Below are 15,768 nucleotides of genomic sequence, written 5' to 3'. Positions count from 1 at the left end.
GCTGAAGTGGGGCGTAACTATTTTGACGCGGTCCACAGTGCCGCGTCTGCGACCTCCGAAGAGCAACATATACAATACATAGACGATTCGAAAGTCAAACGGTTTCTTGATCATGCAGTTTCCTGCGCCAGACCTAGTTTCTTCTCGTCGTCTGCTTCTAATAACAGATCAACTTCCAGCTCCAGCTGACTTTTTACTGCATCGATTCCTTCACTTGCACCTGAAGCAAAGCAAAACCGCGAAATGTATTGTTCTCGCTGTATCCGAAAGCCTCGAGCGCTGGAAATCAGTAGCTTCAAAGGCCGTACGTCCAGTCTTCATCGCGTTGATCTAATAGCAAATGACTTCACCACAGAACACCAATGTAGCCCATAGCGAATTTTTTCAATTCATAGATGTCTTCGACCAGCATCCACCATCACAAAATCGTGGAGAGGGACATGAGAATAAAATCTCTTTAAAGTGCATCTACGATCTGCTATCAGTCAAATTGTCAGATTCCCGAACCAATGGCCAAATACCACTCGTAATCCTGGATGATATCACATCGCTCGAATGGTTCGGGGTTTCGCTGCTTGACTTGTCCCGGTTTGTTCGTGCTCTAAGGACCCTCTGCGTCAAGGTAAGACAATGCTAACTTCGAGCACTTACTGCTTTTACAACCAAAACATAGATGGATGCAGCATTAGTCGTCAGACATCACATCATCACTCCACCAGAGCCAGATGCACTCTTGCGGCACTTGCTTCAACTATGCACCTATCACATTGAGGTCAGGCCCTTAGCAAGCGGGCGAAGCGGTGCAGTGAGCGGGGAGGTGCGTTCTGTTGTGTTGCTTTTGATGCATCGGAACTCACAAAACCATCAAGATATGCGTACACTTAGGGCCTAGCATGAAAGATACAAATGAACATGTTATATCCCGTACGTCGGCATTGCAATATCGTCTGACGGAGTCAAGTGCCGTGTTCTTCGACAAGGGTACAAGTACAGGAGTTCTGTAAACGTTGTGGCACGACAGGACATGATCATGATGCGCAATTCATGAGATCGCGGCATACTTGTCGAAGCTGTGGGGACCAAGAGGCAGTGGACGTGGACACCTCCGAGAATGAGAACGCCAATACGGAAAGATCCACCATAGGTTGAAGGAAAGTACAGCGTACGCTTACTACATGTACTCTTTTAATAATCCGTGTATATCTCACCAATCTAACCACTCAGTATGTACAGTGGGTCACTTGAGCCAATGTTGAGCCCACCTGTCTCTTCCTAGGCTCGTGAGCAGGCTGGACCACGCCACAGGCCTTTACCTTCCCGTCGTTAGTGAACATGATAGAACAAGAAGGTAATGCGTCCAGTCATTCATCCATGGCCCCGAGCGATCCGACTCAGCGGTTTTTCAGCTCCTGGGTCGACTACAACGCTGCACGTAGCAAGCTACGAACATCGATCAAGAAGTCGAACGAAAATCCAGTCCCATTGACTCCAGTAACGAGTTCAAGTTGCTGTGTGGGCGTCTTCAATATAAGCACAGCCCTTGAAGGCTGAGCGCTGAAGACTGACCCAGAAGTGCCCATGGTCTCAGTGACTCACTTTCGCATCAATCTCACCGGGCTTGTGCTGGACTATCATATTGTCCCGTCACAGTCAGGTTTTGTAAGACCACCCAGAGGACGGTCATCCCTCGAGTCGTTTTCAAGTCAGGACTTGGGACTCATCTATCGTTTTTCTCGGAGGTGACTACTTGAATTTCTGCTCGCTCTGTGTGTAGTATTCGCCCTGGCTGTCCTTGATTTTGTACTGACACACAATAGTGAGCGCTGCCGAGGCATTTGCAACTTGACGTCTTGTTCACTTTGTGCCGCTCATTATTTTGATGCCCCCTAGGTTCTCTGCCGTCCTCGATTAACTTTATATATTTCACTACAATAACATGGCAGACAGTCTGAAGCGGTGAGGAGTGATCTTTTTCATGTCTCTTAAGAACCTTACCAACAGTCTTCATGACAGATTCGAGCAATGGGGGGCACTGTCTGACCTCGATGAGGCCATTGAGCACCATCGAGCTGCACTCGCGCTCCGTCCCAAAGACCATCCCGGTCGATCCATGTTTCTCAACAACCTTGCCATCAGACTTCGTAGCAGATTCGAACAACGGGGCGCACTGTTTGACCTCGATGAGGTCATTGAGCACCATCGAGCTGCACTCGCGCTCCGTCCCAAAGACCATCCCGGTCGATCCATGTTTCTCAACAACCTTGCCATCAGACTTCGTAGCAGATTCGAACAACGGGGCGCACTGTCTGACCTCGATGAGGCCATTGAGCTCGATCGAGCTGCACTCGCGCTCTGTTTCCTTGGCCATCCATCTCTCTCAACCACCTTGCCGCCAGCCTCTATGACAGATTTGTGCAACGGGGCGCGCCGTCTGATCTCGATGAGGCCATTGAGCTCGAACGAGCTGCGCTCGCGCTTCATCCCCAAGGCCATCCTGATCGATCTATGTCTCTCAACAACCTTGCCAACAGCCTCCAAGCCAGATTCGAACAACGGGGCGCACTTTCTGATCTGGAGAAGGCCATTGAGCTCCATCGAGCTGCACTCGCGTTCCGTCCCCTTGGCCATCCTGATCGATCCGTGTCTCTCAACAACCTTGCCAAAAGCCTTCGAGCCAGATTCGAACAGCAGAGTGTATCATCAGACTTGGAGGAGGCCTTTGGGTTTTATCTGCAACTCCATGAAATATCACATGCAGTCTCACGTAAGGATCTTTCTACTGCGAAGTCATGGGCCGCCTCTGCCGAGCAGCTGAACCACTACTCTGCATTGGTTGCCTATCAAACCGCATTGGGGTTCCTTGATCGGCACGTTGCTGCTTTATCCTCTTTTTCCCGCCATTTCGATGTGATCAGGGAGGCCACTTCATCCATTGCAATGGACGCTTTATCGTGTAGTGTTCGTCATGGTACTCTCACCACTGCTGTGGAGCTGGTAGAACAAGGCCGTGCAGTATTCTGGACCCAGCTGGCCCGCTTCCGCACACCGCTAGATGAACTTTCTGCATCAGGTGACACCGGTGAAGCCTTGGCAGAAGAATTTAAGCAACTCAGCTTTCGCATTTGTAAAGCGTTAGACGCACTAGATGTATCTCTTGAAGACCAGTTCTCGCAGATCCGGGAACTCATAATTCAGTGGGATGGTATCATCTCCCGCATCCGCATGCTACCCGACTTTGCCAGGTTTCTGCTGCCTCCGCTGTTCTCTGACCTGCAGAAGGCAGGAGAAGATGGCCCAGTCGTTATTGTCAACGCAAGTCGTTACAGCTGCGACGCCTTGATTATCTTGAGTTCCCAAGATCCTGTACACGTGTCACTTGATATCACCCAAGCCGAGGTCTCTGAGTCGACCTCCGCATTTCAGTTCCTCACATCGCATGCTGGCACCTCTGATCACAAAACCGAATTATGCAAAATTGTCAGTGTGTTACGCACGATCTGGAGGCGTGTAGTTGCCCCCTATACTTGAAGTGCTCAGGAAGTTCATCCCTCGCGGCTCACGCATTTGGTGGTGTCCTACCGCTGAGTTCACCCTGCTTCCTCTCCATGCAGCTGGGCCTTACGAGCCGAAAAATCATAATTTTTCTCACTTTTATGTCTCCTCCTACACCCCAACTTTGGCCACCCTCATTCGCGCAAGACGGCAGGGTTCTCGAGATACCTCCGCTCAGCATTTTGTTGCCATCGGTCAAGCGAGCCCGGACGGAGCGAAGGGACTTTGGTGTGTTGCTGCTGAGTTAGGTATCGTCGCTCAGCGTGTCGCACCCTTCTTGTCCTTTACATCGCTTGCGGACAGTAATGCAACAGTCCAGAGAGCGTTCGATACATTAAGCCAAAAACAGTGGCTTCACCTGGCCTGTCATGGTATGCCGAATCGAGAAGAACCGTTTGAGTCTTCCTTCGCCATGTACGACGGATCTTTAATGATCAGGGACATCATACGAACTCGCTTGCAGGATCCGGAGTTTGCATTCTTGTCTGCTTGCCACACTACCGTGAGCGATAAGAAGAGTCCGGATGAAGCGATTCATCTTGCTGCAGCTATGCAATTCTCCGGATTTCGCAGCGTGATAGGTTCCATGTAGACGACGATGTTGCAGGCCAGATCGTCTCTCTTTTTTACGACAACCTGGTTGACGATTCAGGGAGATTGGACTGCAAGCGTGCTGCAGGGGCGTTGCACAAGGCTGTGAAGACGTTGCGCAAGCAGATTCCGTTTGAACAGCAGATTGTATCCATTCACATAGGCGTTTAGTTTGTTTGAGACCCGTTCATCATTTCCCACTTTTTATTTGGTGTTTTCAGTGACTGATAATACCCTGTCGGCATTAAAATTTTGCATTGGACTCTAACGCGCACAGAATCTTTCCTGTGTACGTTGCGTGTATCATAAATCCACTACCCTAGCTGTAGTTTTCTGAAAAGCGACTTAGTTATGTTAACAGTGTGACGAAAAAGCAAAATGAACTTCTGCCAGTGAGACCTGAGGTTCAGCTGCACCATAACTCTCCAAATGACCGTCTGAGTGGTTCGGTCCCCTAATTCACTTAAGTGCTAGTACTTTATGTGCCTTGCGGACTCTTCCGGAGCAAGGTCGTGTTGGATGGGCACTGCCGGTCCTGCCAGTGGTTCGGTCGGTGCTCATCTTAATATTGTACTTGCGAAGTTGTTGAACCTATGGGGACTGATAGACGACGCACATAGGCACCCCCGGGAAGGACAAGGACAGGGCTCGCTCTAAATTCAAGCACAGTATAGTACGTTAATTACATATACTCTTCAAATAATCCCGCAGACAGTCTTGCGAAAATACGACTGTCTTCATCGCCCCCGCATACATGTTCCATACCACATTTTGGAACTTGAGGTAATCATCAATAATCGCCTCCTCTATATGCGTGACTAGCACAGACACCGTCCGATCATCCTCGAGGTACAGCCGCAGCTTCGTCACGAATGACCGCAGATCCCGTTCGCAGGCTTCGACGAAGACTTGATGAAGATTCTCCGCGATAGCTTGCTTTGCCCACTCTTGCTCCGTGAGGAGTGGGGCCTGTGACCCTGGCAAGAAGGCTACGCGGGCGTCATTGAATGCTCGTACGCGGTCCACCCACTCTTGCAGAGGCTCACAGGGCAATTTTGCACAGAATGAGATGACTTCCTGACAGGCACGTTTCAGGTCTTGATCTATGTCCTGTATCAGGAGTCGATGTCAGCAGGGATGGAGAGTCAGAGAAAGAAACGCATCGTTTACATGTCGAGAGTCTGAAAGGGTATCATGTCCTCGAGGCATTCCCAAAGAAGCGAAAAGAGCATCTGGTAGTAATGCGGTCGTGCGATTCAGAACTGACGCCAAGGTATCTGTAATCGAGAAAGTCAACAGGATGATCCAGCGTCATGAAGAAATACCCACCCGTCATACCGCCTATATCGAACCTCGGCTCTGTATCTTTCGGGGTATAATCCAAATTATTTGCAACCTCCTTCAAAATCAGGAGATGGCGAACGAGAAATAGCTGGCCATCTAGCACGCCGGTAGAACTTCTTTGTTCGACCAAATTGGACGATGTGACTAGTGATTGACGACAAAGGCTCACAGCCTCATGCGCGATATCTTCAAAAATAGCGGGCTGCGTGAACTCAGCATCCAGTCAAAACGCACAAGAGAAGTGAATACCTTGACGAGTCATGCAGTTGAGATAATACCCATACCGTCTTTTGCAAGGTCGGAAACCACGTTTCTTTCTTGTCTAATGAGGGCAGCTGGAAAAGCTGGCTTACACTGTCCTTTTCCTTGATTTCGTGTTGAGAAACAGGCTTCCGCGCGGCTGACGGCGCTTATCAGACAGTGTCTAGAGCAGGTAGAATCATGCACTTACTGACGAGCTTATCAGGATACGCCAGATCTTCTGGTTTCGGCGTGTAATATCGAATATCGGACTGAATAACCGACTGTGCTTTGAAGAACAACCGGGTTTGTGCATCCTGGAGGACCATCTGCAAAAGGTGACTGATGTGGAGTTGCCCTAGACCTTTGGGTTTTGGCTGATCAAAATCAACGATTAGGTTGCCTTCGTCAGGTGGCTCCTCTGGGAGCTCTGCCACATCAAGAACCATCAGAGCTTGAAGCACCGTGCATACTTCGCAGAGTGTTGTGAGGCGAGTTTCATGCAATATCCGGGGGCGCAGGTCATCGTAAAGGTAGTCGCATAAGTTCTCAAGATAAGTGCTTGATGTCATCGATGAGTGTAAGCAGAGACAACAAAATGCTACTCACTAGAGCTGGTCCTCGCCAGAGTTGAAAAACTCTCGGTAGAGATTAAACTCATCCGTGCAGAGGTGTTTCAGATAACTGCAACCGGCATTCGTCTGTTCTTGAATGAGTAAATCACCGAGCACAACCGCTTGCAACTCACTAATTCAACTAGCTCAGTGTGTGCTGGATCGAGTCCACGTATTTCCTCCATCAGGCGTCCCACCAGTAAGCCTTTACGTGCTGCGAAATAAGCATAATGACATTCTGAAAGCAGTGCTGACAAGTCCTCTGGATGAGCTTCGGCACGACGCTCTAACTCGCTAAGCAAAGGAGAAAGCTGAGAAGTGACACTGCGGAACCTGGTGTAAAGCAGGTGCATCTGTGCTGTCGATGACACATCCTGAAAATCGCGGTGTCAAGAGACCGTGTATAAGTAATGAATAAGTTTACCTTCTCTGACAGTCTTCTGGAAACGTCGGCAGTCAATGCCCTTAACGAACCAACGAAAAACATCTTGATGAGTGTCATGGCTCTCGTCATGCACTGCTGAAAGCGGAGTAGGTATATCTCCGCTTCTCTGTAATATCGCTGAAAGTATTCAGTCAGTATAACATCTTGGCAAATGGCATAAGGGCTCACATGAGCCTTGAGATAATCTATGCAAATATCCACGCGCTCTACCATGTACAAGAAGTCGGTCTGAAGGACAAGGGACTCTCCAGGATGATTGAGCATGCGCGTTGCGTGTTCCAGTTCTTGGAAGTACTCAAGTCTAGTTCCGATTTCTTCAGTGAGTTCAAGAAGCCTGTCCTAGTGTGAAAGAATAAGCGATTAGGATATTCCAGCACCCAGTTGCTTACTCTTTCCTCCAGCAACCGCTCGCACGCATCCTTCAGATTCTTTCCGCCCTCCTCCACACTTCGCCAGCCTTCAAGCAGCCCACCAACCTCCCTGTCAACCTCGTCTATACGCTCAATAAGTGTGTCTGCTGTGTTCAGGTGTTCGGATACCACCGCGACATGAGCGCGGAAGTGCGCTTCCTGGCTATGTGCTACGGACCTATCTATCTGTGCAACCCAGTCGTAGAATTGTTGGGGAGTTTGTACTGGCTGCTTCGGGTGCAGCGCGTGACTGGCAAACTGGCGAGTAAATGCTGGCACTGGTGTTGAGGGACGCGACACCGATCCGACCTTCCCCCGTAGATTGGGTGTAGAAGGACGCGAGGACTCGTCCTCATCGACGCTAAACTTATGTGTATTCAGCAATGAGCGGCACAATAAATCATTCTGACTGTACTTTGAGCGGGAGAGGTGTTCTCTCGCTGGCAGCTTTGACCGCCGCGACGCTCTTGAGCGCCAGGTCAGTGAGAGGTGCTTTAGCTTCCCATTCTTCGATAGTGAACTGCGGCTTGGGTCGTGGTGTCGATGCAGCAGGAATGCCTGCGCGGCGATGGGGTGCAGGCGCCTTTGACATAACGCTGGTTCTCACCAGAACATGACGTCGAGCTCAGCTGCTGTAAAGTTCAAGTATAAGCACGTACGACTATGTACTTCCTATTCGGGATTTCTATGATGAGTTGAAGTCCTCTCTGTTTACTACCACAATGAGTAGCTCTATCAAGTGTTCAACCCAAGTTTGCAAGTAGTAAGTAATGCTATTGCATCCAGTATGATAGATGGTTTTAACTTTACCATTAGTAGTGGTTGGGTCCTCCTAATATGTCTTTAGTTGTACCGACAAAATCATATCTCCCAACTACGCCACTGAGTCATTAGCCTCATGACATTGTCATGGCAGACGAGACTCCCGCCATATTTTATAAAGCACGCTGACTACCGCGTCTGGAGCTCTGCAAGCCAGCGTATTGTTATGTCAAAGGGTCGCGCCCCATCGTTTAGACAGGTCGTGGAGAATCCTGCAGGACTAAAACTTAAATTAATTGAGGGTGAGACTCGTTAAATGTGTGTTTTTGAAGGAAATTTCGCTGCTTCAGTAAATTATCTTCATCGCGAACTCTCCAGCCAAGCACAATACCAATCACCCAGTCCTATGTTGAATTGCACTCCGAAGGACAACATCATAGTCTGATCCCAGGCGAGGTGTCGAAGTGTGTGGCGGGTAATGGCAACGGTGCGTGACGGTGAGCGTGCGGGTATTGCTTGCTTATCATGCTGTGTGCTGGGCAGGCCCCCATGTTCTTCTATACCTCCACTTTCTCCTTTTCTTCCCTTGCCCCTCCATCATGGCTACCACATCCAAAGTATCTCATGATAGCAAGTCCGTTGTTTACACACTCATACGACACTGCAATGTCAGGAGATTCCATCCGATGCAGACAGCCATCTGTATTGTCCTTCCTACGAACCAACAGAAACGCATTGCTCTATCTTACGCCTGTAATAACATACTACAGCAGCAAAATAGAGTAATGCGTACAAGTTGTATCCGGTCCTTCAATTGCCTCAAGTGTCATGTCAACGTTGCTGCTCTCTCAGCTACGGAGTTCTCCGACCTTCTGCAAACGCGCAACATTCAGGGTCACAGCGATATATTGTGCATAATAAGTAGCGACCAGGCGTCGTTTGTGCAGCTGAATCTGGGACGTACTATCAATCGTAAGTCTACGGTAACGTTCACCTGAGAGAGTATCAAGTAACTGATTATGCTCCATCAGCCAAGGACGAGACTTTGAGATGCTTTTTAGGTTGCCCTCAAGATGAAGTTCAGGTGCATGAAGGGGATGGCGTAGACAGGAACCAGTTCGTTGCTTGTTTCCGTTCGGGATGTTCTAAAAACGCATGCGCATTATACGGGAAGGAGTTCTTGCGAGGGGTATGGGTCCATGTATTCCAATGCTTCCCATGCTGAAATGATGATGCCATTACCTATATGGTTATTGCGCTTTGATACGGGGTCTGCTTACAGGTAGCGCGCCACACTTGGTCTTTCTCGGGACAGCAGTGCAGCATATACGGACACTGTACTTGTGATCGCGGCCCACAAAGGAAAACCTGGATGTGAAACCTCACCTATCATTCCCATGCGACTATTCTTCGTTGCCCCGTTGAGGATGCAGGTCATCAAATGATAGGGCCGAATTGTATCATCCGTTGAGCGATTGGCTGACGGACCAGTAAGTCTTCTCCCTTACGCATCCTCAGCTCGATTCATGTCACAGGACGTCTGATTTCATTGCTTCATTACTCTCCTTCAACGACGTGAGCTGATTATTGTTTTTAGCAATACTCTACATGTGGACTGCGATGGTAGTACCAAGCTGAAGCTACTGTTAGCAGGTTATTTGCTAAGTTTATGGCACTTGTTGGCTGACTGAGGGGTGTGCTGGTCAATGGTATATCAACCGTTCAAATAGCAGTAGACCACTTTGTCAAAACAAAGGTCTCTAATGTCTATGTCATGTAGCGAAGGCTGCTCAAAGAATTCCACATAGTTCGCCAGCTATTTCGTCGCGTCAACAAACGGACGTGATGCATTGCTGGGACAGATCACGAAGAATCCTGCAGGACTGGAACTCGAACCGATGAAGGACGCGACCGCGATAGTACCTCAATACTTGGTATATAAATCACAAGAGAGATATAATTTAGCGGCTTGCGGTTTTGCCCATTTTCAAGCTGAGTTATGATGGCAAAACGAACTGGCAGCTCTCAGAGAATGCGTTATGCAAACCCCTGCTTTGTGCACTCTGTTCAAACAGGTTCAGATTCTACTAGTACCCGTCCAGCGTGCCACATCAAAAATTCAACATCCTTCTATTTGATGTGATGGGTAAATGAGATTCCTATGGCTACAACAATCAAAAGTGAATATTATCAACAAGCTTCGGGATATGTACTAAGATCAGTTCCAAGGGGATGGTTCATCAGGTATAAAAGATACTGATGTCGGGCTAGCGAAGCCTAAACCCAGGGGAGGAGAATTGTCTGGAAGGCTGGAGGTTGCTTTCCCCACGGATTGCGTTTTCCGGTGTGACGCTGCAAATGGAGGTTTCGGTGCTGGCTCAAGGGCGAAGTCTGTAAGATGCTCCGGATTGTCTGACGTAAACGAGGCGGCACTCGGCGAAAGTGCCAAGGGTACGGTAACATCATCAATAGCCGAAGATGAGGATGAAGGAGATGTCGGCGGAGACTTTATTGCATCTCGCGAAGAACTTCGAGAATGTGAAGATGGCGGTTGTGGAGTTTTATCCGATATTCCTCCTGCAGAAAGCTGCGCACCCCGAAGTCGACCATTTTCAACTTCGATCAGTCGCAGTGCTTCCTTAAGTGCGTCCTTTTCTAACCGCACTTCTTGTAGTTCTTCCTCTGTCTCGACGCGTTTAATGCGCTCAGTCGCGACCATCTTGTTTGCCTGGAATATGTATAAGTTTGCTGAATAACTTGAGACGAATAGAAACCATACCTCCTCAAAGAGTGCTTGTGACAAGGACTCTAGCTCAGCTTCGATAGCAGCCTTCTCTGCAGTCGCTAATGTATGTGCAAGGCGTTCCCGTTCAAGCTGCTCTCGAAGCTCAAGAAGCTCTTTCTCTCTTGTGCTTGCTACAAGAGTTGGCAAGGAAGGTGATGTTAAATGAGAAGGGTGTTTTTGAATGTGAGCAGCGGGAGGTTTTGATCCTGTATCAAGATGTAGATGAAGAATGAATTATATGAGGGCAGATAAGCATACCACTACTGAACCTGAATCCGAAGAAACGACCCTCCTGGTTATTCTGGGAAGTTGCAGATGAAGTCGCCGGAGAAGAGGTAGTTGGAGATAGCTCTGTACCATTGACAGCAATTGATGGAGCATTCCCGGGGTGGGACGGTGCGCCCGACTCATTCAAAGGGCCATAATCGAGACTCCTTCTATGTTCTTCCTCTGATACACGTTGCATGTTCTGCGCTTCTCGTGCGCTCCAGCGCCGCCACCCAACATCTTTCGCGCTGCAGGGAGTTTCACGTCTGAGAGCTTCCTCGAGCATCTCATTGTTGGACATCATCAGTTGTAAATTAGATTTTGCAACGCTCAGTGATGTCTCTAGTTCCGCTTGAGTCTTGTACGCGATCTTGAGCAAGGACGACTAGCGAATCATGACCGATTTATTACTACCACAGTGAAGCAGACCTATCCACGCACTAGCTCTTCCACTCTCTTGATTACACGATCAAGGGCATATCTGAGATCTTCTTCCTGACCATGAGAGTGAACACGCCAAGCATCACGGAGTTCGTCGTCTATGCCTGCGAATATGGAAGATGTGGGCGAGGGATGAGGCTCTTGAACTGATGAATGACGCGATTGAATGGTTGGCGATCCAAATGTCATATTTGATAACATGAAGGAGCAGCAATATGGCTCGAAAATAAGTATATATGCAGAGTTCAACTTGGACAACAGACTTGTTAGACTGTACCGTTCTTATTAGGTAAGCTGGGTCCTGCTACTACACCACGGTGTGCACCCGGTCTGGGAGACTTAGCAAGGTTGATTTCGCCGCAGTATTGACTGCTCCGTCGTCGAATACACAGCAAGAAAATGCAGTGTCACCCGCAGGATTGAGCTGAGCGCTCAGCCCTGAGCCCTGGCCGCCCAGCCTGGTTGTGTCGCTTTTAGTACTGTAACTGCAAGGTTCTTATGTCTCATTCCAAGTCTGAGATGGAGAAATTTAACAGCGTCGTCAGTACTCAGCAATACTCTCTCACAAGGAACTGACGCTAAACACACTATAGGCTGTCCTTTCCGTGTGTTGATTCATTAATATCCGACAGTCTAAATGAAGCCTCAGCCTATTCAGATAGCGACTGAAACATTCCTCGAGTCGCAACCGCTTCAGATCTCACCTCTTCAAGTTGGCCTCTGGAATTAGATCTCATGCGTTGTTCGACAACGTTCAACAGCCATTCTCGTTGTGCCGGTGATAGTCAATTACCTGTATACATAGCAATCGCGCGCTACAACTTATTTTCATTTCCCTACTATTTCGTGGTCGTTGCTGTTGTTTTTAAACACACGTTGAGAAGCTCACGTTCACAGTGCACACAGGCTTTCATGTAGAGCTCTGGGATCAATGCCCAGATCCCAGACACCTTCTGGTCCTTCGTTCACATTCCGGCGATTAGCCCTTCTCACACCCACGAAAATCTATGCATCAAGGGCAGATCGCAGCTGTGTATGGGAATATGTCTAGATTCACGTCCCTCCGATTTGATATTCGTCCGGGATAATGATGTTTGCTCCACGCTTTCGTGACGACCGGTCAGTCTCGCACTGCTATCTCATTTCCTGACACGCGATATCATGCGATAACTGTATGAAACCGGTAATCACATTCGCACAATACTCGGTCACGTATCGGCGGCCCTCTGTCAGCTCATAAGCTTAATAGCTTGCTGTTTTGTCTAGCCTGTGCCTTCATCACTTTCTTCTTGTCGTACTTCTCTTGTGCTTCTCATTCTAACTCTCCTAATGTCTCGCGGCGCACCCAAGCCCCCACCATCGCACAAACTTACTTTTGCTACCAACAGCGTGCGTAACACTACGTTCGCCGAGGACAACAACAAACTCTACTATGAGATCGTTACTCGATTTTGGCACCCTCACCTCACCAAAATCAATAGATACGACTACGAAGCTCGTGTGGTCAACTGCGTCGCAGAGATTGAGGATCAACCTCAGAAGGATGTGAAAGTCCGCTTCAACACGCCTGATGCCGAGGGAGAGTGGGTTAGAGCTTGTGACTTTATCAAGAATGACGGTACAGCAATGTGAGTTCTTGATCACAATAGGCCAGTAATCATCATTTTCTAATGATCGATGGTAGTGGAGGTACCTTCGCCCACGAGGACGGCACTGAGTACCGCTGGAAAACACCCAAACGCAATTTACAGGTTAGCTATTTTTCCAACTCGTGTTTTCTTTATCTAACTAGCCAAGCTGCAGCTCATTAAATCAGATGACGAGGAAGAGGTCCCCGTCGCCGAATATCACCCATATAAACGACACTTTGGCGTCTGGCGCATGTCGCAGCGGGCTTTCCTCGAAGTTAAGCCTGAAGCGTCTACTGCTTTGGACAGGATTGTCGGTAATTCATTTCCTGAGGCATTGATGCATCAGACATCGCTGACTGGAGAACCTTCTCTAGTGAGCTATCTTCTACTGGAAAGACGCAGGCGTCAAGCAAAGATCAAAGTCAAGTTGGAGACAAAGTAACTCACACCGACATCGCTTTCTCCTCTGTCACATAACAGTCACCGCATCCCCCTGTGTCGTGCGATTTATTCCTAGTAAAGTCAAGGAGACTGTCAGCCTCTGGCATCTCATGACGGGACTTCCGCACAAGGAACCGTCAACGCTTCTGCATTCTTCTATTTGTTGAACCTACGTCATTCCAAGGATTTCTTCGTTACAATAACTTTTCACTTATGTACTATTTATCGCTCCTTGTCAATTAATTTTGATTCATAGTCATATAGATTTCTTACTGGTTTCAAAGGTGTAAGGTTGTACATATTTACAGCGTGTTTCGCATTTTCGGGAGTAGCGGTGAGATACAGTGCTAAAACTCGCCAAATTTAGATGGAAGGATGCGAATTCGAATCGTGGTCATGCACGATGGCGTTATGCCTGCTGATCATGGCACCAATTCATGCTGACGGAGCTTCCTTCGCTCTTCCGTTTAACTAGTTGCTGACGACTTGCAATGGCAGCTAACTTCTCTAGTGTCCCAGTCCTCGACTTTGCTCTCGTGTCCGATAATACCACGAAACCAGAGTTCATCTTGCAGCTCCGGCATGCGTTGATAAATGTCGGGTTCCTGTATCTCAACAACCACACCGTCTCACGGAAAGTTACAAACGATTTAATTGACTATATCCCCCGACTCTTTGACCTTCCCCAGGAGGCTAAGAACCGGATCCTTATGGCGAATTCACCGCATTTCCTTGGGTACTCCAAGTTAGGCACGGAATTTACCAAAGGCAAGACAGATTATAGAGAGCAATTCGACTTCGCAACACCTCATGAGACGCAGTGGAAACCCGGCGCCCCTGAGCATTTGCGCCTGTGGGGACCTCCCCAGGTGAGGGTTCTGTATTCAATCATTTCAAGCTGCGCGAACTGAACTGAATCCACCCAGTGGCCAGATGAGGACCTCATCCCAGGGTTTAAAAACACCATGGAGACATATCTCCAACAGGTTCAGGCTCTGAGCTACCAATTCATCAGCTTACTCGGGGAGGCTTTTGGCCTTCCTTCCGATGCATTGAGCAAGTTTTACGATACTGATAAATTGATGCAGCACCGCGGAAAGGTGAATATCAAACGAGGGTCACTATGTATTATATGGAGATCGGGATTCACCTGTTTTCAGATCGTCAAATATCCCGCCAATGATGGTTCTCTGACTGATCAAGGCGTCGGCCCCCACTACGACGCTGGCTTCCTGACCTTCCTTCTTGTCGCGTCGCCCCATCGCGGTCTGCAGGTACAAAACCTTTCTGGACAATGGATCGACGTTCCTCCTATCCCAGGAACGTTCGTTGTGAATATCGGAAAGGGTGGGCTGAAAATTGCCATAATGCATTTAATTTCAACTCTGACTTCTTCTTTGTTCCGACGATCTAGCACTCGAGTTCGTGACCCGCGGATTGGCGAGAGCCACGTCGCATCGCGTCTTATCTCCCCCTGTGGGTTCGACTCCCCGCTATTCCGTGCCGTTTTTCCAGAATATCAGTCTGAACGCTCGCCTCGCTGATGAAGTCTTAGACTGTGAGCGCCTTAGACAAAATACTTGCTTTACATTCCTTGATGACTATTTTACAGTCCCACCTGAGATCCTTCAGCTTAAACAGCTTCGAGGAGATCCTGTTCAGACTGACTGTATGTTTTTCGTCGTTTGCTCTTGTATTTTGTGAACAGCGTTATTGATGCATACTCTACAGCTGTCAATTTCACAGAGTTTGACCGCGAGCCATCTGGAAAAGTGAATCTCATCGGGCGGGTGAAGTAAGTTCTCCGATTGGTTATCTGTAGCGGCAATGTTTGAATATATCTCTTCTCCCGTCAGGAGTCACCCTGACGTTGCGCAACGCCACTACCCGGACCTTTTCGCACAATACTTTCCCAACGGCCCCCCAAAGCAAGTGAGCGCATATTAAGGTTGAGAAGAGCAGATCTGTACACTAGATATCTCCTCCGCTGTACTAAATCAAGGAAACTTCAATTTGCAACAGATGGATGTCCGTTAGGCCATTACAACCTGAATTTATGGGGAAAGAAGATATCTCGATTTCCTCCCGAGGACATTAAGAAAATTCTGGCAAGCGAGAGATAAGAGTCCAACGTGCAGATATACATTGACCAGACTACCAAACAAGATAACAGCACTGCAGGGAAATTAGATGCGAGTGGAGGGGTGGAAGCGGTGCGAAGGAGGAGGTGAGCAAGATATACAAT

The 15,768-nt window shown here is 48.5% G+C and overlaps 6 protein-coding genes across 6 annotated transcripts; 4 read left to right on the top strand and 2 right to left on the bottom strand.

Moving 5' to 3' along the window:
- Positions 1-112: 112 nt before the first annotated feature.
- Positions 113-1,004, top strand: BJ212DRAFT_1277164 (uncharacterized protein; the record flags this gene model as incomplete). Its single annotated transcript, XM_041331339.1, has 4 exons — positions 113-304; positions 338-622; positions 674-817; positions 870-1,004. The coding sequence occupies 4 exons, from the start codon at positions 113-115 to the stop codon at positions 1,002-1,004; spliced, it is 756 nt and encodes a 251-aa protein (XP_041190379.1).
- A 736-nt stretch (positions 1,005-1,740) lies between these two features.
- Positions 1,741-4,488, top strand: BJ212DRAFT_1578835 (CHAT domain-containing protein). Its single transcript, XM_041342229.1, has 5 exons — positions 1,741-1,766; positions 1,818-1,956; positions 2,014-2,429; positions 2,489-3,481; positions 3,531-4,488. The coding sequence occupies exons 2-5, from the start codon at positions 1,937-1,939 to the stop codon at positions 4,142-4,144; spliced, it is 2,043 nt and encodes a 680-aa protein (XP_041190378.1). The 5' UTR covers positions 1,741-1,766; positions 1,818-1,936; the 3' UTR covers positions 4,145-4,488.
- A 281-nt stretch (positions 4,489-4,769) lies between these two features.
- Positions 4,770-7,853, bottom strand: BJ212DRAFT_1371357 (Sec34-like family-domain-containing protein). The gene is made up of 11 exons (XM_041336284.1): positions 7,612-7,853; positions 7,176-7,562; positions 6,955-7,125; positions 6,766-6,903; positions 6,476-6,715; positions 6,337-6,428; positions 5,939-6,288; positions 5,766-5,887; positions 5,473-5,698; positions 5,314-5,420; positions 4,770-5,253 (listed from the first exon to the last, which is right to left on the bottom strand). The coding sequence occupies exons 1-11, from the start codon at positions 7,786-7,788 to the stop codon at positions 4,822-4,824; spliced, it is 2,442 nt and encodes an 813-aa protein (XP_041190377.1). The 5' UTR covers positions 7,789-7,853; the 3' UTR covers positions 4,770-4,821.
- A 2,097-nt stretch (positions 7,854-9,950) lies between these two features.
- BJ212DRAFT_1371327 (uncharacterized protein) lies at positions 9,951-11,720 on the bottom strand. The gene is made up of 4 exons (XM_041336283.1): positions 11,452-11,720; positions 11,002-11,395; positions 10,738-10,949; positions 9,951-10,686 (listed from the first exon to the last, which is right to left on the bottom strand). Exons 1-4 carry the CDS (start codon positions 11,650-11,652, stop codon positions 10,177-10,179), a joined length of 1,317 nt encoding a protein of 438 aa, XP_041190376.1. The 5' UTR covers positions 11,653-11,720; the 3' UTR covers positions 9,951-10,176.
- A 1,060-nt stretch (positions 11,721-12,780) lies between these two features.
- On the top strand, positions 12,781-13,524 carry BJ212DRAFT_1276873 (uncharacterized protein; the record flags this gene model as incomplete). The annotated part of the gene is made up of 4 exons (XM_041331312.1): positions 12,781-13,079; positions 13,136-13,202; positions 13,255-13,396; positions 13,457-13,524. The coding sequence occupies 4 exons, from the start codon at positions 12,781-12,783 to the stop codon at positions 13,522-13,524; spliced, it is 576 nt and encodes a 191-aa protein (XP_041190375.1).
- Positions 13,525-13,876: 352 nt separating this feature from the next.
- On the top strand, positions 13,877-15,748 carry BJ212DRAFT_470592 (uncharacterized protein). The gene is made up of 7 exons (XM_041343282.1): positions 13,877-14,392; positions 14,450-14,623; positions 14,684-14,870; positions 14,938-15,081; positions 15,136-15,192; positions 15,255-15,318; positions 15,380-15,748. The coding sequence occupies exons 1-7, from the start codon at positions 14,015-14,017 to the stop codon at positions 15,468-15,470; spliced, it is 1,095 nt and encodes a 364-aa protein (XP_041190374.1). The 5' UTR covers positions 13,877-14,014; the 3' UTR covers positions 15,471-15,748.
- Positions 15,749-15,768: the final 20 nt, after the last annotated feature.

Source organism: Suillus subaureus (assembly GCF_016647635.1).
Source record: "Suillus subaureus strain MN1 chromosome Unknown BJ212scaffold_27, whole genome shotgun sequence".
Lineage (NCBI taxonomy): Eukaryota > Fungi > Basidiomycota > Agaricomycetes > Boletales > Suillaceae > Suillus > Suillus subaureus.
Note: the sequence above shows the minus strand (reverse complement) of the source record. Positions and strands in the feature narration are given on the sequence as shown.